The 22,417-nt window shown below is 38.8% G+C and overlaps 1 protein-coding gene across 1 annotated transcript in view; it reads left to right on the top strand.

Moving 5' to 3' along the window:
• Nucleotides 1-21,800, top strand: part of Hat1 (histone acetyltransferase 1) — a 46,348-nt gene extending 24,548 nt beyond the window's left edge. The window contains exons 5-11 of the mRNA XM_021155531.3: nucleotides 317-496; nucleotides 734-855; nucleotides 1,355-1,459; nucleotides 1,798-1,904; nucleotides 14,009-14,160; nucleotides 19,003-19,119; nucleotides 21,460-21,800. Coding sequence (XP_021011190.1) covers nucleotides 317-496; nucleotides 734-855; nucleotides 1,355-1,459; nucleotides 1,798-1,904; nucleotides 14,009-14,160; nucleotides 19,003-19,119; nucleotides 21,460-21,627 — 951 coding nt within the window. The 3' untranslated portion in view covers nucleotides 21,628-21,800. The remainder of the gene's footprint in view (nucleotides 1-316; nucleotides 497-733; nucleotides 856-1,354; nucleotides 1,460-1,797; nucleotides 1,905-14,008; nucleotides 14,161-19,002; nucleotides 19,120-21,459) is intronic.
• The last annotated feature ends 617 nt before the right edge of the window (nucleotides 21,801-22,417 follow it).

Here is a 22,417-nt window from a genome sequence, read left to right as displayed (position 1 = left end):
ATAAAACATCCTTTCCCATTTCACCGCATTGTTTACTTACATAGTTTATTTGTGAATCACAAAACGTGTGATACCTGTTGGGTTTGTCCATTAAAGAATCTTGTTTTGTTTTCAAACATGGGGTCGCTCCCTAGCTGGCCTGGAACTTGTTATGTAGACCAGGCTGACCTCAAACTCACAGAGATCCACCTGACTCTGCTTCCTGAGTGCTGGGATTAATCACTACATCTAAACCTTAAAAAAAAAAAAAAAAAGAAAATATTTACAGCTAAAAACTAAATTTATTAATTTTTATCCTTTGTTCTCTATTCCTCAGGCAGATGACGTTGAAGGCAAAATCAGACAAATCATTCCACCTGGGTTTTGCACAAACACAAATGATTTTCTTTCTTTGCTGGAAAAGGAAACTAATTTCAAGCCTTTTGGAGCCCTCCTCCATACATACACAGTTCCTAGTCAGACAGGAGGGGAGACCTTTACTTTCCAGATATACAAGGTAAAAAGACATCTTTCCCTTTGCATGGAACCTGTATAGGATTTTATAGTCTGTAAATGTAGTGTGAGATAAAAAGGTTTTATTGACACTAAAACCAGATCTGTTTTGACTGTCTGTTTGTATACATATTTAATCTGAGACTTCTAACCATTTTCCCACAGGATAGTTTTGTGTTCTACAGACTTTCAGTTACCTCTGTGATGAGTTTCACCTGACTTTTCCTGGCTTTTTCCCTAGGCTGACATGACATGTAGAGGCTTTCGAGAATATCATGAAAGGCTTCAGACCTTTTTGATGTGGTTTATTGAAACTGCTAGCTTTATTGACGTGGATGATGAAAGATGGCACTACTTTCTAGTGTAAGTACAGTTCTAAAGCAACAGTGGACCTTATTACCTCCACAAAGCCAGCATTTTAATTGTGGCAGCCCAATTATTGGGGCAGTATAATGATATTTTTCCCAGGAAAGAAAAACTATTGTTTATGGGGCTTGAGTTTGCCTTCATTATGCTTTGGGGAACTTGAGAATAGAACTGAATTAAATGCTGTTGTCCGTTAAGGCCCTGAATGTAGGCTTAAACAGTAAAATGAGCTTTGCCTGTGTTTTCTTTTACTTGCCACCTATTCATCTTTATAATAGGCAAGTGCACTGAAGTGATGTAAAGAGGTCTGATTTATCCAAGTTGCTGCACACCAATTAAGTGAATTGTACATTCAGAACATAGCAGGTGTACCCATTGGGCCCTCACAGAGTAGCTTGCTGACACTGAAAATTCAGTCAGAGAATGGAAAAGAAAATGGACACTGCATGGGAGCGCGACTGTAATTGACCTGCTTGGCTTTCTGTTTTATCTGCAGATTTGAGAAGTATAATAAGGATGGAGCTACGCTCTTTGCGACCGTAGGCTACATGACAGTCTATAATTACTATGTGTACCCAGACAAAACCCGGCCACGTGTAAGGTAATTGGCAGTATAACACGTGCCTTGTCTTTTATTTCAGAAGGAACTGCTGAAGTTTCCAATACTTGTTATAGTAATGTTGATTTGTTTTTTGTTTTTAAATCACCATTCATTGGCTATGTACTGATTTATTTTATTCTCTTTGAAACTGAGGCAGAGTAGACTAATTTTGTGTATGTTGGTAATTTTTTGGTTTCTTCAAGTTTGATTTTTAAAAAGCACCAACATTCATACGACAATAATTTGACAATTTCCAACTGGACATGATAGGATGTTTTAATTTAGACTTATTTATTTATTTATTTATTTATTTATTTATTTATTTATTTTTACTATAGTCAGATGCTGATACTGACTCCGTTTCAAGGTCAGGGCCACGGTGCTCAACTTCTTGAAACAGTTCATAGATACTACATTTCATTTCCTACAGTTCTTGATATTACAGGTATGTAAAATTTTATGTTACTAGAAGAGCCTTCCTCAAATATCTTAGTTTTATTTCTGTCTTAAGTGTCAGCATTCATCTGGGGACTTTAGAGGACTGTTTGAAGATTTCTTTTAGGGTACATTTTAGATCTAAGCTTTTATGGAGATCAGGCTGCATCCCTAACGTGATAAGTATGTTGTAACTTATTTAACTTATTTGGCAAAGATTACATCATTTAGAAGATACCCATGTGTTAATTTTAAACCATAGTTGGGGGAGCAGAGTAGTTCCTTAATAGAAGATACTTTTAAAAAGATTATTCTTTTAATTATGTAACAATGCTTGTGTCTATGTGGGTGTGCATATGAGTTCTGGCACCCACAGAAAACAGAAGAGGGACTCTGGTTGCCTGAACTGGAGTTAGTGAGAGATTGGGAGATGCCTGCCTTGGACCCTGGGAGCTGAACTCAGATCCTCTCAAGAGCAATATGCATACTTGACTGCTGACTTGACCTCCAGCCCAGAAGACATAGTCTCTAAAGTGTCTTTCATATTTTGATAAGCATGCCATCCCAGTAGTAGATAAGATGAAATGTCATGTGTGGAAACCTCTCCCAGTATGAATCAGCTGTAGAAGTAGTAGCATGCTCAGAAGAAAGGAAACTAGTGTTTAGAAATAGAAGGATATGTGGAGTGTGGATTCATGCCACTGGGGTAGCTGAGGCAGGGGGATTTCTATGATTTTCAGGCCAGCATGGTATTACATGGTCAGCTCTGGAGAAGTCTGGACTATAGAGTGGATCTCTGAAGTTCAGGCCAGCTTGGACTGCAGAGAGAGTTACAAGACAGCCTGGGCTACACAGATGAAACCCTGTCTCGCAAAACTAAATGAACAACAAAAAGGAAAAAAAAAACCTTATTAGATGATATTCTAGGTGTTTTCTTAGTATGTGACTAAACTGCCAAAACAAAAACAGTGCTTGAAGAACATTAATGTCATTTTCTTACCCTGGGTAATGTTCAAATTAATAAAGTTAATAAAGTTGTTAATTAAACTGAAAGTCACTACCAGGTGTAGTGGCATTTATACCTATAGTTATTCCCAGCACTCAAGAGGCTGAGGCAGGGGGATTGAGAGTTTCAGGTCAACCTGGACTACATAGGGAGACTGTCTCAAAACAAAAATTAAAAAAAAAAAAAAAAAAAAAAAAAAGAAATTGGGCTGGAGAGATGGCTCAGCAGGTAAGAGCACTGACTGCTCTTCCGAAGGTCCTAAGTTCAAATCCCACCAACCACATGGAGGCTCACAGCCATCTGTGCTACAGTGTGCTCATATACATAAAATAAATAGATCTTAAAAAACAACCTTGAGCCGGGCGTGGTGGCGCACGCCTTTAATCCCAGCACTCGGGAGGCAGAGGCAGGCGGATTTCTGAGTTCGAGGCCAGCCTGGTCTACAAAGTGAGTTCCAGGGCTACACAGAGAAACCCTGTCTCGAAAAACCAAAAAAAAAAAAAAAAAAAAAAAAAAAAAACAACCTTGAAAGCCACTTTTCCCTCATGTCTAGTGTATAGGGTAGAACATCCTCAACCTGAGGCTCTCAGTGCAGATTCAGGACTACTGGAGGGTGTGTGTTTGCGTCCCTTGAGCTGGAGTTAGAGGTAGTTATAAGCACTTTACATGAGTGTGGGGGCTGAACTCACTGTTTACAAGAGTGGCAGTTACTCTTAACCAACTAGCCATTTCTCCAGTGCCTTCCTCCCCCAAGATGTTTGTTTGGGTTTTAAATTCAAAATTCAAGATTTTTTTGAGTGCCAACATGATACTAAAATTTCAGATTTCTCAAGCATTTTAGATTTAAATTAAGGGTTCCAAGTGATAAGTATATAAAAATACTCCAAAACAACATTAATGAAATAAGCCTCGAAAATTTGAAACATTTTTGGTCCTCCCATTTCAGCTAAAGCTGCTCACTCTGTACAAGATACATCCAAGTTAGATATTAAGATTTATTTTACAAAGGCTTGAATGTGGAGCTGGGGTCTTGTAGAGTTCAACAGTATAATACACTTGGCTAAGATGCATGAGGAGGCCTGGATGATTTGATCCCCTATGTCTCAAAATAAGTAAATAAAAGAATTTGAATATCTATTTTGGATTATTTGAGCTGATTGTTTATTACCCAGATTGTCCTCCAGCTTATCATGTAAGCTAGGTGGGCCTTGAATTTGAGAACCTCCTACCTCAACCTCAAGTGCTGAGATTAAAAACACCTGTACCATCACAACTGGCTTAGACATAGTTTGTTTCTAAAAGTAATATTTAATATGTACTAAACTGTTGATTTGTTTTAAAAATGATTTTTTAGAATTTTATCAAATTATTTAAAGAAATGACCACAAAACATTACTGACAATGGGATGACAAGCTTATAAAATACACTGATGAGCAGATTTTCTTTTTTGTATAATATGCTGATTTTATTTGCCCAAGAAGAAAAAAATAGAGCTTCCAGAATAGTGAATTGTCTTTTATTAAGAACTACTTACCAGCTGGGAGGTAGTGACACACACCTTTAATCCCAACACTCTGAACTCAGAGCCAGGTGGATCTCTGTGTTTGAGGTCAGCCTGGTCTATAGAGTGAGTTCCAAGACAGCCAAGGCCACACAGAGAAACCCTGTCTTGAAGAGCCAAAAAAAAAAAAAAAAAGACATGCCTTTTCCCCACTATGGTGTAGAGAATTCTGCTTTGCATGAGAAGTAGTACGTGGGTGCCATTTAAGTGCTTTAATACACGAGAGGAAAAGCATGTTGGGGTTTTGGGTTTTGCTTGTGCTGTGCTGAGAATCATGCCTGGGGCCTTGGGCATGCTAGGCAAACATTCTACCACTGAGCTGTTTTAGGACAGGGAATCCCACTTTTATAGTGTTGAATTACCCCTGTCTCTGACTCACTGCTGTTAAAACGGGTTGAAACTTGAGAGATAAGGCATTACTCACTCACTTTCTATCAGCAGTTAGTTGTAAGTAGACAGACACTTTCACTACTTTTCCTGGCCTGTATGCTCATCAAGACGACACAGCTACATCACTGCTCTGAGCTGAGCCAAAGTTGCCAGCCTCTGTTCGCTGACGGCTTGGGCTTGGTGCTCCGTGAGGGGACATTTTTTGGTGATTTGAATCTGGAGTTCACGTAAGTCGTCTTTGTCTGCTGTCGTGGGTAATGTGCCAGCAGGGTTGTTTCTCTGAAGCCTCTTAACTACTTCTCTCTGTCTATTCTAGCCAATAAAGGCCTTGATACTTAGCACCAATTAGCAGATAAAGAATTTTCTTTCTTAAATCTCAGTGAAGAGTCATTAATAATAGTACCCTTTATTCATTGCTATGATTCATTAGAACCTGAAGTCTTGAAAGAGAAAAGGCTAAACATGCTAAAAGGACGTCTGAATTTGACAACTGAGGATCGACCTTTATTTTCAGCATTCACGTTTCTTGGCATAGCAAAATGCTAAAAATGCTTCATTAGCTGCTCTCATTAATATATTTCTCTTAGCTTTCATACCCAGTCTTTAAAAGCATTTAAAAAAAGAAAAATCTTACTGGATTTTGTACTTTTAGTTTTTTGGTTGTCTACTTCTCCATTATTTTATATGTATCAACCTAATGGCTCTTTTGCAAGCTTTGGGTCTCCCTTTGAAATCATGGCTGTTAAAGTTAAGGTGGCCTTTGCTTCCTTACATACAGGCAGAAATAATTGTAGTTAATACTTCATCATTGGTAGCTTAGGTTCTATTCTCAGTGGGTACATGTTTGGTGTTAAACTTCAATCCACTTCCTTTTTTTTTTTAAGCTTAAGATTTATTGACAGACAGTGCCTTATTATATGTACTTCTTGAGCCTGTCAGATTCTAGACATATAACATTTGAATACTTCTCAGAACATAGAGTCAACAATTTGTTTCATTATACAGTAGAAATTGATTCTGGCTAGAGTATGTATGTGTATATGTATGTATGTATGTTTGTGTGTGTGTGTGTGTGTGTGTGTATATATATATATATATATATATATATATATATATATATTGTGTGTATATATATATATATCAGCATTATTAATTAATCTACCAATAGTATATTAACAGCTAATATATTTGTTCTTTAAAGCCCCTTGTTCTGAAATCATGTTATACAGATTTTTTTTAAATATTAATGTTAATTTTTATATACTTAGTTGGTTTGAATTATCTCATCTTTTTAAAATATTTTTAATAATGTATCTAATTATACAGAGACTTTAAGACATGATAGAACACTTAATGCTATAAGCTGACCCTACATATATCTATAGATTTATATACAAGCTTTTTTTTTTTTTCCCAAGACAGGGTTTCTCTGTGTAGCCCTGGCTGTCCTGAAACTCACTCTGTAGATCAGGCTGGCCTCGAACTCAGAAATCTGCCTGCCTCTGCCTCCCAAGTGCTGGGATTAAAGGCGTGCGCCGCCACCGCCCGGCTTATATTCAAGCAAATTTTATCTTCAAATATGTTGTGTGTGTATCTGGTCTGTGTATGTATGCTATATACACGTGTATATACAGAGGGTACATGTGCTTTTGCATATGCATTCAGAGGACAGGAAGATGTTGAATGTCATGTTTCATCATTGCTTATCTTATTCTCTTGAGACAATCTCTTACCAAACCTCTGAAGCAAAACTGACAGTTAGCAAGCCCCACTGATCATTTTGCCTTTGCCTTCGAAAGCATTGGAGTTCTAGGAGCCATGTGGCCATCACCCAGGATGTGATCTGAACTCAGATTTTTATTTAGCAAGTTCTTTCCCACTAAGACACTCCTCCAAGGGCTGGCAAGATGGCTCAGCGGGTAAGAGCAGTGACTGCTCTTTCAAAGGTCCTGAGTTCAAATCCCAGCAACCACATGGTAGCTCACAACCACCCATAATGAGATCTGACACTCTATTCTGGTGCATCTCAAGTCAGCTACAGTGTACTTACATATAATAATAATTAAAAGAAAAAAAAGAAACCCCTCCAGTCGCCAAACCCCTGTTTTTGAGACAAGACTTCAAACTTGTAGCCCAGGATGACCTTAGATTCCTGATGCCCTTGCCTCTTCCTCACAAATGGTGAGAGTATAAGCATGTACTACCATAAGCTGGGCAGGCAAGCACTCTACCAATTGAGCAAACCCCAGCCCGTTGTACTGCTTTTAGGAACATTTTCAGCTGATATTTGTAGCTACAGAGCTTAAAGGTTGTGACCCTTATTATTAAGCTTCAAACAAAACATCAGTTTGTACTCATTTGTTAAAACAAGTTGGAAATTTTTGATTTTCTTTGTGTGAGTGAAAATTTTTAGATGCTATAGGGTGAGTTTTAAAATTTTTCTTAATTGATTTTGCTCTGATATTTTTTCCCTAAACTTTCCTAAAGAATATACATTATTTAAGTTTTTATTCATACTAAATATATTTTAAACTGATAGTTGGAATGCAGTTTTAGTTTTAGGATATTTTAAACCAGTTTAGGATTGACTTGGAAAACAGCCACTGGGTACTGGATAAACTTATTTAATAGTGTGTCTTTTAATCTTTTTGGAATCAGGATCCACCTCTGTCCTACATGGCCTGGAAATTACTGTGTAGCCCAGGCAGGACTCAAATTTATCATCTTCTCACCTCTGCCTTTTGTGCTGAAATTATGGGCTTTCATTACCATACCCAGTTTTGTTTTGTTCTTTTTTCTGTTTTTAAAGTGTTTAGCAGTGCTGGAAAGATCACTCGGTGGTTAAGAGCAATGAATGCTTTTTCAGAGAATCCAGGTTCAGTTTCTAGCACTCACGGCAGCTCACAGCTGTCTGTAACTTCAGTTTCGAAGATCTTAATGCCTCTTCTGGTGTCTTAGGGTACCAGGCATGAACGTGATACAGACACACACGTGAGCTAAAACATCAGTACACATAAATTAAAAAAAAAAATTAAGAGCTGGGGCTGCCAACATGGTGGTATACCGTTAATCCTAATACCCAGGAGGCAGAGGCAGGCTGATCTCTGAGTTAGATGCCGACCTGGTCTACAAAGTGAGTTTTAGGACAGTCAAGGCTACACAGATACACTCTGTCTTAAATCTTTTTTTGATAGGAAGGAAGGAAGGGAAGCAGTCAATCCTTCAATCTTGGGCTATAGCCAATAATGGATCTCAACCCTCTCCACGTACAACAGTATGCTTAAGATGCTTGTAATTTAGTTTCTAACTAAAACAGTTTTGGTTTTTTTTGAGATACAGTTTGAGTTCACTAAAGCTGTCTAGCATGTCTGAGCCATCATTATAACCCTGTGCTAGAATATTGCCGGCATCTCTAACGCATGTCTCTTGTGGTCAGTCTCCTCACACCATTGAAGTCTTAGATATGTTTGGAGGTTTTTTGTTTCCTCTGTTTTTTGTTTGTATAGTATAACGGTACTCTCATCTGAAGGCAAAGGCTAGATTTTTTTTTTTCTTTTTGTTTTATTCTGATTTTTTTTGTCTGTTTTCCTTTTCTTTTTTGAGATGGACTCTCACTGAAGCCCTAGCTGGCCTAGAAATTGTGTTGACCAAGATATCCAGTTGTTCTAGGACTGTTCATTGACAGGTGTTTTTCCCTGTTGAATTGCTGTGGTGGCCTTTGTTGATAACTGGTTGATCATAAATATGATAGCTTATTAAATACTGTAAAAATTTCTATGACTGTCCTTAATGCTAGAACCATATCATCTTGTTATATCTGAGCTGAGTATTCAGTCAACACAGACAGGAGCATATCCCAGTAGTCACACTCTACTGTGCAGCAGACCTGTCAGAAACTGCTCCTCATCTAGACCTGCACTCTATACCAGAAGTTCATCATCCTACAACAAAAGTTGAAACTTAGTCTTCAGTATATGTGAGATAGTCTACAGATTTCTATCTCTGCCCCTCCTCCTAGCTTCTCCTAGCTTCCCTAAGTGACTTTCCTGACAGCAGGAAGGAGTGAGTGCTGCAGTGGTACCCACTTCCGAGTTCTGAGCGCTCTGATCCAGATGAGTAGCTTTTCTGGTTGTGCTAAGTAGTTGCCAGTGCTGCTGAACCCTTCACACCTTTACAGCTTTGCTGGCAGATGTCCATATTCTTACTCTTGTCTGAAGCTAGAGTTCTTCAGGAGAGGGGAAGGTCTCCTGCAGCCCCAATTCAACCATCTTTATTCCTCCCCTTAGCCTGTTTATCAACCTTCGTTGGGTTCCTTGGAGTGTGGGTACCACCTGCCACTGTGGTCTCTTTCTTTAGGTGTAGAGTTTCTAGCGACATCAGCGCCTTGATCTTTACATTGAGTTTAGAAGTAAGAAGTAAAAGTCCTCCAACTTTGTTGTGTCTTAAAATTGTTTTCTTTATATAATGTTCTTTATACAATGTTTCCATAAAAGCCACAGAGTCTATTAATCAAATTTTGGAAATCATAAATAAGGCTCTTCAGTTTTAATAAGGCTTTCATTGAATAACCAATTTAAAGAGAGTGGCCTTTTTTTTTTGTTGTTTTTGAGACAGGGTTTCTCTGTGTAGCCCTGGCTGTCCTAGAACTCACCCTGTAGACCAGGCTGGCCTCGAACTCAGAAATCTACCTGCCTCTGCCTCCCAAGTGCTGGGACTAAAGGCGTGTGCCACCACTCCCGGCTGAGAGTGGCCATTTTTAATACTGAGAGTCCTCAAATGTCCACATGAAAGGTCTGTCTGTATTTAGAGTTTTATTATTTCTTTTAGGCAGGTTGTGGCTATAGTAAATAATAGAACATGCATCATTCACAAAGTCTTGGGTTCAGTAGCCAGTGCCCCACACCAAGTATTTCTCCACAGTTTTGTAGTTTTCAAGTCTGCTTTTTCTTATATTGTAAATACTTTATTCTCTTTTAAGGTATTGTCTTAATTTTATTTTGTTTGGTTAGTGTACGTAAATGAGTTTGGTTGTTTGTTTTTGTGTTTTGAGGCAGGTTCTCACATAATCCAGGCCAAACTTGGTAACTAGTCAAGGATTACATTAAATTCATGATCACCCCGCCTATACTCCCAAGTGTTGGGAGTATAGGTTTGCACTGTCACTCAAGGCTTGTAGTTGGATCTGTAAAGTGATCCTATAGCTTGCATCTTTTCTTCATAAATTCATTCATTACTAGTAGTGGTTCTAGATTAGTATGTTTTATATACAAGATCATGTCAACCACATATAAAGATAAAAGTTCTTTGTCCTTAGCTGCATTATTTACTTACTTAGTTTGTCTTATTATATAGCTAAGACTCTTCCAATAAAAATCTGACTATAAATAGGGGCAGATAGTACCTATTCCTTGCTCCCAGTCTAACCAGGAAAGTACTTTGTCTTTTATCATTATGAATGAGTAATATAGATGGCCATGATCAAATTTGGAATTTGTCTTTTGTTAAGTGGCTGTCGTGGTCCATATTCTATTGCTTTAACATAACTCTAGGCATTGGCATTTAAAGAGACTACTTACCTCCCAGTTCTGGGGCTTCAAGAACATGACTGTTCGTTGGGTCTGATTATACTTTATTCACAATTGATCTAAAAGGATACAATTTCTATATTCAGAAAAAACAGCCTACAAAAAGATAAAATGAAGACCAAGGAAGTCTGTTGCCAGCAGACATGGTTTATAAGAAGCCCTAGGAATGTTCTATAGAACAAAAGAACATAGCAGTAAAGGTTGATGTGAAGAGGTTAAGAGAGCTAACCAGGTTTTGGTGCATGCCTGTAATACAGCACTCAGGAAGTTGAGACAGAAGGATCATAACTTTGAGGACGTTTTGGGCCATCTAGAGACCCTGCCTCAACAAACAAAGCAAACAACAAAACAGGGCAAAGAAAACTTGATTGTTTCAAAGACAAAACAGTAATAACACAAAGGAGAAGAGAAAGAAAACAGTGGTTCATTTCAGAATTTAGTATTAATCTGAAATGCAGTGCAGTTATAAGGTAAATATAACTTCCAGAGTCAACTACTGAAAATAACTTTTTGAGAAGGGGAACTGGGAGGTGTCTCAGATGTAGATTATTAGGGAAAAGTGAGAAAACTCCAAAGAATGGGGGCAGGGGGCTCCAGCAGTGGAAGACTACAGTTTCTTCATTCTTATCATCAGACTAATAAATTGATGGGGTCTCAGTTATGTTTTTTAAAGCCATAGTCAAATAATATTTACTTATTACCTACATGGGTGTGATGCTAATAACCAAGTAGCATAGGCACTCTGTCCCTATGGATTGAGTATATTATATTTACCCACCTTTGACTTTTATAAGCTTCATTGACCTACCATATAAGTAGCTCATTTACAGAAAAGAAGAAAGTACTGTTCATTTTCTGTGATGTTTCTGACAGTATGAGGATCAGTACTTAATTTCTCTTTATTGCCAAGTAATATTCTATGGTTTGAATGTATTATATTTTATTTATCAGTTGGGGGAGGGGTGTTGAGTTGTTTCCATTTTTTTGGCTTATAAGAATGATGGGAACATTTGTGACCAAGTTGTTTTGTTTTTTTTGTTTTTTTTTTTTTTTTTAAATTGCCATTTGTAGACAGAGTCCTATGTAGTCCTAGCTGGCCTGGAACTCACTGTGTAAACAAGGCTAGTCTCATGCATAGAGACCTACCTCTACTCACCCCACAGTGCTGGGATTAGAGGTGTGTGCTACCATGCCTGGCAAGTGTACGTGCATTTATATGGACTTCTGTTTTACATCTCTAAGGATGGAAAATTTGAAAAACATTTGTGTCAAACCTTTAAAAAAAAAATCACTGGATTGTGTTCCAAAGCGACTGCAGTGTTTTACAGTAACGTCAGTCGTGCGCGAGAGTCTCAGTCGCTGCATTTTACCAGATTTGTTACTGACTTTTTAGTTCTCTTCATCCTGGTCGATAGTAAATGGTAGCTCATTGTTTTGATTGGCATTCCTCTGTGGCTAATGATGTGTGTTTTTCCATTCTGTCTATGGGTCTTCTTAAAAAATAACTATTTTGGTTCTATGCCCATTTTTATAGAAGGGTTATCTTTTTACCTAGTAGTAAAAAGCTTTAATGGTCTGAACACATGGTCCCTATCCTATGTGTTTTAAAGATCTTGTCTCCTAATGGTATTGTTTGCAATGCCTTTCACTAAGATGCAGCTTCCCTATTTTCACTTGTGGTTTTGTTCCTGTATCTAAGAGATCATTGCCTAAGGACGAGTCATGAAGCTTTATGCACACCTCTCTTCTAAGAGGTTTTACTGGCTTGAGGAGATGAGATCCAGCTTTACTGCCCTTGCTTGTAGAGATCCCTGATGTAGACTTCCTGTATTGAATTGTCTTGACAGATTTGTCAGAAAATGGCCATCATATATAGGTTTATTTTGGATTCTCCACTTCATCAGGCTGTTTATTGTCCTTATTTTGGTGTTATACTGTTGAATTGTTGTAGCTTTGAGGTAATATTGACATCAGAAAGACTTTTTTTCAGAGACAGGGTTTCTCTGTGTAGCCCTGGCTGTTCCTGGAACTCAATCTGTAGACCAGGCTGGCCTCAAACTCAGAAGCCCTCCTGCCTCTGCCTCCCAAGTGCTGGGATTAGAGGTGTGTGCCACCACTGCCCAGTGACATCAGAAAGTCTTTTGAGGGGCTAGAGAGATGTCTCAGCAGTGAAGAACATTGAAATTGTCTGTTCTTCCAGAGGACCCAGGATTGATTCCCATCACCCACAAGGTGGCTCACAGTTATCTATAACTCTGGGTCCAGTAGGTCTAATTCCCTCTTCTGGCCTCTTTGGGCACTGATGCACATGGTACACAGACATGCATGGAAGCAAACACACATACACACACCCCACATTTTTTTTAATCGTGAATGCATGCATGGACATGTGTGTTGGTCACAGTTAATAACTGTGACCACCTTTAAATGGAATCTAGGAACTGAGGCCAGGTTGCCAGGCTTGTGTAACAAGTGCCTGTACCTGAAGCCCCACTTCTTCAGCCTGGCATTGATTATTTTAACTTTTCAACTCGTCAGGAAGTGGAGACACAGAAGTGGGATAACTTCTCCATGATCCTATGTCTATGAATGAAACAACTCTGTTCAGTATTATTTTTACTCTTCTTGCTCCAATATTAATTCAGCTGCTACTTAGCCTAGTGTAGTTATAGGGAAACATAAAAGATCTGTGATATTCAGAAATGATTAAGGAAAGATCAAAATTATGTCCTTATCATATTCCCCAGGAGGTGTTATAAAGGACCATAAAAGTTGTTGGATTAAAGAAGTTATTACATTTGGGGAATATGGGATGAATTGGAGGGGAGAACAAAGAGGGAGGGGGTTGATTAAAGCACATGTGATTAAAACACATGTGCGTGTATGAAGTTATCAAGCAATAAATTAAAGTCTCTTAAAAAGTTACAATTGACCTTGGAGTTCTTAGCTACCAAAAAGTGAATGCATTGGAAATTGTTGTCCGAATCTAAACATTTCATTTATATGGCCACATTGACTGCAGCTAAAATGAAGATGCATGTGGTAACATTCCAGTAAAAAAGTTGATATACTGCTGGGTGGTCCTGGCACATGACTTTAACCCCAGCATTCAGGAAGCAGAGGCGCATGGATCTCTGAGACCTGCTTGGTCTTCCTTATAAGAAAGTTCCAGGATAACCAGGACTGTAACACAGAGAAACCCTGTCTCAAAAAATAAACAAAACAAAAGATGATATGCAAAATGAGCAGCTCTCTTTTCATCAATAGTGTGAGTGTGAATTTTAGTTGATATAATAGTTGTTAGGAATGTGTTGGTTTTTTTTTTTTTTTTTTTTTTTTGGTTTTTTCGAGACAGGGTTTCTCTGTGTAGCCCTGGCTGTCCTGGAACTCACTTTGTAGACCAGGCTGGCCTCGAACTCAGAAATCCGCCTGCCTCTGCCTCCCGAGTGCTGGGATTAAAGGCGTGCGCCACCACGCCCAGCTAGGAATGTTATTTTTTAAGCATGTTACTGGGATTACAAATGATGGAGAAATTGTGTTGGGTAAAGACTACTGTTTTTTCATTTTTTAGCGGAAGATCCATCCAGAAGCTATTTGAAACTAAGAGACTTTGTGCTTGTGAAGTTTTGTCAATTTTTGCCCAGTTTCTCCCGGGAAAGATTACTGCAAGGATTCAGTGAAGATATGGCAATACAGGCACAGCAAATGTTCAAAATAAATAAGGTATTTTTATTTTTATTTGTAGGAGAAAAAGACTGAAAAAATCTTGAAGTAACTATATTGTAAGGACATTAAGATGTGTGGAAGCAACAGTAGTTAGAGTGTAGGCTCTGAAGTCAAGACTGCCTTCAAGCCTAAGTCTAGAACTTGTCTCTGTCATCCGTAGCAGTTTAGTTTGTGGCTTTGTACCTTACTTTCCTAACTGATAGACTAACAAGGGAATACATACTATCCTGTACATGCTCACTTTCCTTATTGATAAAATGAGAAGAGAGTACATCGTATGTTGTACTAAGTATAAAAAGCAGATCAAAGATGAGTTAAAAAATAAACTGCTGGCAGAATGGCTTAGTGGGTAGTTTGTGCTAAGCCTGATATCTGAGTTCAGTCCCCAGGATCCACATAGTCAAAGAGAAAGCCAGCTTCAGAAGGTTGTCCTCAGACTACCACCCATAAGGAAATGCAGTAAGATCTTTTAAAAATAAAAATAAAGCTGGGGTGGGCCATAGATGGGTGTGCGTATTTTGCCTGCATGTATTCTACACCCTGTGAGTGCCTGGTACCTGAGGAGATCAGAAGAAGGCATCTGATCCCCTGGAATTGAAGTTACAGATAGCTGTGAGCCACCATGTTGGTACTGAGAATAGAACCCAGGTCTTCTAGAAGAGTATCCAGTGCTCTTAACTTCTGAGCTGCCTCTCCAGCCCTATAGCACTAAGCTGTGAAATTGTTCTGTCTTTAGAGACATATTGGTAGAAAGGTGCTAAGAAAACATGTAACTTTCATTTTGTTTGTTTGTTTGCTTGCTTTTTCAAAACAGGATTTCTTTGTGTGGCCTGGCTGTACTGAAACTCATTCTGTAGACCAGGCTGGTCTTGAACTCAGAGAGATCCACCTGCCTCTGCCTCCCAAGTGCTAAGATTCAAGGTATATGCCACCACCACCCAGCTTCATTTTCTGCATTAATGTTTTTTTTTAAACATTTGGGGCTTGAAGAACACATATGTGTCTGTGTGAGTGTGAGGGTCAGAGGACAATTCCCTAGAGTTGGTTTTCTCCTATCTACCACATGGACTTCAGGGGCTAAATTGTTGGGGTCTGAAAATCCAAAACAACACAAGCAGTCACAAAGCAAGATCTTGATTTGAATTGAGTAGTAAAAATTGACTAGTCAGGGATAGCAGCACAGACTTAGGAGCTGACTGTCTTTGAATATTCACAAGCAGATGACAAAAGCTTATTGTACTCAGGTCGCTACTGTAGATTAGAGTCCCAGAACACACTCAGGTGCTCAACTGAGACCTCCCCCCCCCCCCCACAAGCCAGAATGTCACACATAGTTTATAAGCCTAGAATCTATCAACAACTGTGCCAAATTACAGTTATATTTTCCCACCAGTCAGGATTTAGAGATAGGGGACTTCCTTAAGATCATGTCTTTGTGGTACACTTAGCCTGTTCCCATTGGTTGGGAAGTTGCCAACCAGAATGTCAGTTACCCATACATGTGATTTTTTCTGCTAAGCAGGATGTTAGTTCAGAGAGGTCTTGGGAATTTAAACTTTATTTAACCCCTATTCAAAATGGAAGTTTTATTCAAAATGCTTTGTTTGGTTCCTTACAAAATTCAGGTACTCATACTTGACTGCACATAACATCCACTAAGCCACTTCACCAGTCCTCATTCTTTATGCTTTGTATATTTGTTTAAATTTTAAAATCATAGATATCTTAAGATAGGGTTAGGAGCCGAACAGTGGTGGCGCACACCTTTAATCCCAGCACTTAGGAGACAGAGGCAGGTGGATTTCTGAGTTCAAGGCCAGCCTGGTCTACAGAGTGAGTTCCAGGACAGCCAGGGCTATACAGAGAAACCCTGTCTAGAAAAGAAAAAAAAAAAAAAAAAAAAAACCAAGATAGGGATAGGCAAAAACTTGGCATATCAAAGAAGTTATACATGTTAGTACACATTCAAGAATGAGAGGGTACATCGTGGTGGATTTTTTTTTCCCACATTCAAATGAATTTTAATGTGAATTTTTTTTTTGTGAATTTTTTATTGTAACTAATAAAGTTAATGAAATTTTCTTTTTTGTCTTTTCTTTTTTTTTTTTTAAGAGTTTCTCTGAGAGTTTTTCTAAGAGTCTTGCCTATCCAGGAACTCTCTGTGGACCAGCTGGCCTTGAACTCACAGAGATCCACCTACCTTTGTCTCCTGAGTCCTGGGATTAAAGGTGCACACCACTACTGCCCAGTGATTTGCACTTCTTTTCTAATTGGCCTTTAATAAAACTAACTTGCCAAGATAGCCTTTAATAAAAACTGAAGAGTGAGTAGGAATTGGATTATGAAAATGCATGGCTTCAGAGTGCTCCTGATAAGGACAAGCCATTTGACACTGGTGGCCATCTTGGCTTTGAGAGCTACACAGGTCTTGGATTCCCATGTGCCATTTCAGCCCTAATTGCAGATTTCCCTTAGCTTCTATTCCTTTAGATGCTTCTTAAATGTAACTTCTTCAGACTAATTCATATTCACTTTTTTCTCATTCTACTTGATAATTTTCATCTAAATCTTCAAATCTAGATTTTTTTCCCACATGTGCTTCATTTAAAACTATAGGCCAATACCTGCTGATTACTTTCAACAATATAATAAGAACTGAAACTTCCTATCTTCTGCCCTTTAATGTCTTCCTATCTAAAATAGAGAATATATATTTAGAAATAATTTATATCGATTTACTATAGTAAACCTGTATTTATTAAGTAATTAATAGCTTAGCTTTCAAAGTGTATATGAACATATTTTTCAACAATTGATGGTTTAACCAAAAAGGAAACTGCTAAGTAGGGCATGCTGCGCCCATTGTGTCTGGATCTGCCACTTGGCTAATTTCTGCTTTCTTCCAACTTTCTGCTTGCACTTGGCTTTGCTGAACTTGCAGTTTGTCAAGTATGCCAAATCGTACTACTTCTGCATTCCTGTATAAATATTATTCCTTTTGTCAGGCACACTTCCTCTGTTTCCCTGACCAGATGGGATTCGGTTTTTCAGACTCCCCTCAAAAACACTTCTGAGAAGTTAAAATAGCCTTCCTATAGCCTACTTCCCATCAAAATAAATTCACAATCGAAGTAATAAACAGAAAAGGAGCACTACTTCTTTGGCTTCAGTATACCAAAACTTGCCAATCAATCTCTCTGCCTCCCTCCCTCCCTCTCCTTCCTCCCCTCCCTCCCTCCCTCCCTCCTCCCGCCCCCTCTCTCAAACCATTTTCCCTGCCATCTGGGAATTGAATCAAATGCTAGATTGGTACATTACCACTTAACTTCAGCCATAGCCCTTCAGTCTTTTTAACTGTCCCCAGGCACAATAGGACCTTTTACAGGTGCAGATACCTGTTTAAATCTTCAACCTTTAAACCCAAGTTCTCTGTTCTCTGCTCTATAAAGATCCAATCATTTCATAGTTTCCCCGACTTACTATGCATCTCTATAGAGTCCCTGTCCCTTTAAGGTTCTTCTTGTGTGTGTGTTGTGTGTGTCTGTGTATGTCTTCATTGTGTTTACTGCTTTTTTTTTTTAAGGGAAAGAGAAGGTTGCTTTATTTAATAGTGTAGCTTTTTCAAAATATTTCTCTTTTGTGTGCATGTGCATGTGTATGCCTGATCATAGGTGTGCTGTGTGTGTAGGAGCCTTCAGAGTTCAGAAGAGGCCATCAAATTCTCTGAAACTAGAATCATAGGTAGTGTTTTGCCTGCCCCTGTGGGTGCTGGGAATTGATCATAGTTCTTCAAGAGTTACTTCCCTGTCTCACAGCTTAGCTGAATGTTTGTGCAAGCAATTGTTCTCTCCCTCCTCCCTCTCACCTCTATGCTCCTCCTCCTTCCCCCTCCCTCTCTGCCTCCACCCCTCCCTACTTTGACCTAAGACTGCTGGGCTAGTGGTCCACTACTGAGCAGCTTCTAGTGACTTAATTGGTTTCTCTTTTTTGTACCATTTGTATGCAGCTAAAAAAAAATTATTTACTTAGAGCAAAAATTTGTGCACATCACTTTTGCTTCTATTGAAAAACTTGATAGCGACTAGGTTGGAGGCTGGTTCTTTAACCCTGTCTGTCACTCCTGTCTGTCTTCACCAGTGTCTTCCTTCTATTGCTTTTGTTTTCAAATGCTCCAGCAGTAACAAGCTGCTATGTTCTATGTGCACGTGCAAAAATTTACAGGTAGTGCCTTCCTTCCCGTTTGTAGGATAATGTTTCTTCTCAGATTCAGCTTAGGCTGGGGGTATAGCTCACTGACAGAACACTTGTCTAGGGTATGTTAGTCCTTGGGTTAGATCTTGAGCTGCACACAAGCATTAATGCATGCAAAAGAGGGAGAGAGACTGAGCAAGGGCAGATTTTACTTTTCATTCTCACAAGAATCCTCTTCGGCCATTTCTCAGTCCCAAGCTGTCTACCGCCGTGTCCTATAACACTTCGGTCACTTTTTTTTTTTTTTTTTTTTTTTTTGGTTTTTCGAGACAGGGTTTCTCTGTGTAGCCCTGGCTGTCCTGGCACTCACTTTGTAGACCAGGCTGGCCTCGAACTCAGAAATCCGCCTGCCTCTGCCTCCCGAGTGCTGGGATTAAAGGCGTGCGCCACCACGCCCGGCTGTTGGTCACTTGTTACTATCTTCAAGGCTACTAATTTCTTGAGAGCAGAGACTGTCTTTTATTTTTTTCTCTGCTGGTTTTCATAATTCTTTGTCTATTACAGATATTAAGTAAATTATGTGTTCTTTTAGAAAAACTTGTTTTATAACATGAAAGTATTCATATTTTTCTTGTTTCATTTGTTTAGCAACATGCTAGAAGGGTTTATGAAATTCTTCGACTGCTGGTGACTGACATGAGTGATGCTGAGCAATACAGAAGCTACAGACTGGATATTAAAAGAAGACTAATTAGTCCTTACAAGGTCAGACTTTGAGACGCTTTTGGTACCCCTGGTGTTCGTGTGACTTGGAAAATTGAGTGTATTTATGAGTCACAGCATGTGTGTGTACTACATGCATGCCTGGTGTCAGCAAAGACAAGAATAGGGCATCACCTGGAACTGGAGTTACAGGCAGTTGAGAGCTGCCATGTGGCTGCTAAGTACTGAGTCTGAGTCTTCTGGAAGAGCAACAAGTGCTTTTTGCCACCGATAATCTCTCCATACCGATTTCTTTATGTGTGTATGTGTTGGGGGGATATGAATAGCATGATTGCAGATGCCTACAGAGACTAGAAGTGCAGTGCTGGGTCTCCTGAACTGTAGTTAACAGAAGATTGTAGGCTGCTCACATGGGGTCTGGTCCTCAATAGCATCCAGTGCTTTTAACTACTGAGCCATCCCTCCAGGCTTTTAACCATTTTGTTCTTTGGCTATATTATATTCACTGTTTAAGAAAGGAAAGCTAGGACTTTCCGAAAGGAAAGATATAATATAAAACTACATAAATAATATATAATAATATATAAATATAATAAAATATATAAGTATATATAATTATATATATATATCCTTTAAAAATCTGAATGGCCAGACACATCCTTAGTTTATCTTACATTGCTTGTTCAATTTGTCAGATATTTTTGCATGTATTTTCCTAAAAGTCTATTTAGAAGGTTTTTTTTTTTAAACACATTCTTTAAAACTTTAATTTGTACAGGATAGGAAATGGTTCATTCAGTAAAGCTGTGCAAGCATGATTAATTTCAGAACCCACGAAAAAATGCTAGTGTGGTGCTATGTGCTTAATAATAGAAGATGGTAGGGATCTGGAGACAAGGTACCTGTGACGTACTAGCTGACCATTGTAGCTTAATTAGTGAGCTCTAGGCTAGTGAGAGACTTGTCTCAAAGGAAGTGGACAGCATTTCTAAGGAGGATAGCCCATGTTATCCTTGGGCATCTTTGAATACAAATACTCACATAGACACACACTTCAAAAACAGAGAGAGAGAAGCAAAGCTGGGTGGTGGTGCACACCTTTAATGCCAGCACTCAGGAGGTGGAGATAGGCAGAGCTCTGTGAGTTGGGGTCCAGCCTCGTCTACAGAGCAAGTTCTAGGGCAGCCAGGGCTATAAAGAGGTGGCACGTACCTATGATTTCAGCACTTAAGAAGTAGAGGCAGTGTGGGTCAAGAGTTCAGAGTCTGGTTGGGGATGTAGCTCAGTTAGTAGAGTGCATGCCTAGCGTGCAGCACTAGGTTTGACCAGCAGCACTTCATAGCTTGTGAGCAGTGGTGCATACTTAACAATCTAAGCACTCAAGTAGAAACAGGAGGTCGGAAATTTTGAAACCTTAAGTCTCAAAACCTTAATTTGTGAAACATTCATATATATATATACATACATACATACATTTACAATGTAGAATACATGGTTTAAAGAATATTAAAATGCTGTTTTTAATAATTTTAGTATATTTTAAAATATTAAAGGGCAGTTTGATTTGAGCATCAAATTCGTTGTGTTTGTGTGGGATTTGGGAGGTGAGATAAAGTCTTATTTATCTCTTAAGTCGAGCATGGTGATGTGTGCCTTTAATCCCAGCTCATGGGAGGAGGCTGAGGCAGGTGGTAGATGGCAGTTCCAGCCAACAGAGTTCTTACGTACCTTCAACTTCAGCCAAACAGAGCTTGTCTCAGTTGGGTGGGTGGATGGTTTATACATACTTACCTCTGGTACTTTATTCCACTTTGTCTTAGAATGTATGATTATAGATTTAAAGTAATGAGTATTGCATATTTGCCTGGTAGTCAGAAATTATAAATGGGTTCTCTTTAAGGAACATTTATTAGTTCTAGAATGGGCTTAATGTAGTTTGAGTTGTTCTGCCTTTTGAAAGACTAAACAGACTAACAGTTCAGAATTCCAACCAGACTAGATTGTTAGTCTGAGATTGGATCTTAGCTTCTTAGTTCACTGTCTCTTGAACTTCTCCAAGTCCCAGAACTCATTCTGTAGAGCAGAACTCAGAGATCCACCTGCCTCTGCATCCTGGGATTAAAGGCATGCGCCACTACTGCCTGGCATCACTAATATTTTTAATTAATTTGTTTTATGTTTATGTGTCTGGGTTAATGAACTAGAGTTACAGGTGAGCTGAGCTGGCATGGATCCTCTTGAACCTAGGCCCTCCTAAGCACAGTTAGTGCTTTTAACTACTGAACCATCTCTAGCCCCTACTACTTAAAGATTTCAATTGTAGCTATATGAACAAGTGCTTTTTTTTTTTTGTCTAAAATATTATAATTGCTTCCTACTTAGAAAAAGCAGAGGGATCTTGCCAAGATGAAGAAATGCCTGAGACCAGAAGAGCTGACAAATCAGATGAACCAGATAGAAATAAGTGTGCAGCATGAGCAGCTGGAAGAGCGATTTCAGGAGCTGGTGGAGGACTACCGGCGTGTCATTGAGCGACTTGCTCAAGAGTGAAGCCCCTGTTCCCCAGGATACCTGCAGATTTCTGTGCATCGTGCTGTGAACCTCTGATGACCCTAAAGTTATCTATGTTCTCCTTAGTGGAATATTTCTTTTGAGAGATTGTATATTTTAAAATACTGTCTAGAGTTTATGAACATATATTGCATTAATAAAAGATGGCTTGTGAAATACCACTGCCCACTGCTTTCTTCTTAAACAGTAAAATAAATGATTGGTTGTAGTATATTAAGTTATAATGTGGTGCTTAAGGCTTTAGGATAAATATTTTGAGTTACACTAAAACTTTGCATTTTAGTTGTATGTGTTGGTACACACATGTAATCAAGTATTGAGACTGAAGCAGGGGGATTTCCTTGAGTTCAAGGCCAGCATAGGTTTCCATGACGCCTTGTCTCAAAAACCTAAAAATAATCTGAAAAGAGGGCTCAGAGATTAAAAGAGTGCTTACCCTGTAGCGCAGACATCAGCACCTAGGCAATAAACTGGTTATCTAGCATGCTCCTGTAAACCCAGCTTTGAGGGGAGCAGGATTGTTGAAGGTTGCTGACTTCCAGCTTAACCAATAAATCATGAGCCCCTGTCTCAAAGTATTTTGAGAGTGACAGAGGCCACTTGGCAACTTGCTTTGGCCTTTGTGTATATACCCATAGATAAATATTTAAAGTCCAAAACACATTACATTTTGAAAGTTTTAACTAACTGTTCCCTATGTTTAAAACCTGTTTCTTGGGGGTGGGGGTGTCTTAGTCTTGATTTTTTTTCCGTCTGGCAGTTAAGTTTT

The sequence above is a fragment of the Mus caroli genome, unplaced genomic scaffold, assembly GCF_978045245.1.
Source record: "Mus caroli unplaced genomic scaffold, Mus_caroli_1 scaffold_2, whole genome shotgun sequence".
Taxonomy (NCBI): domain Eukaryota; kingdom Metazoa; phylum Chordata; class Mammalia; order Rodentia; family Muridae; genus Mus; species Mus caroli.
Note: the sequence above shows the minus strand (reverse complement) of the source record. Positions and strands in the feature narration are given on the sequence as shown.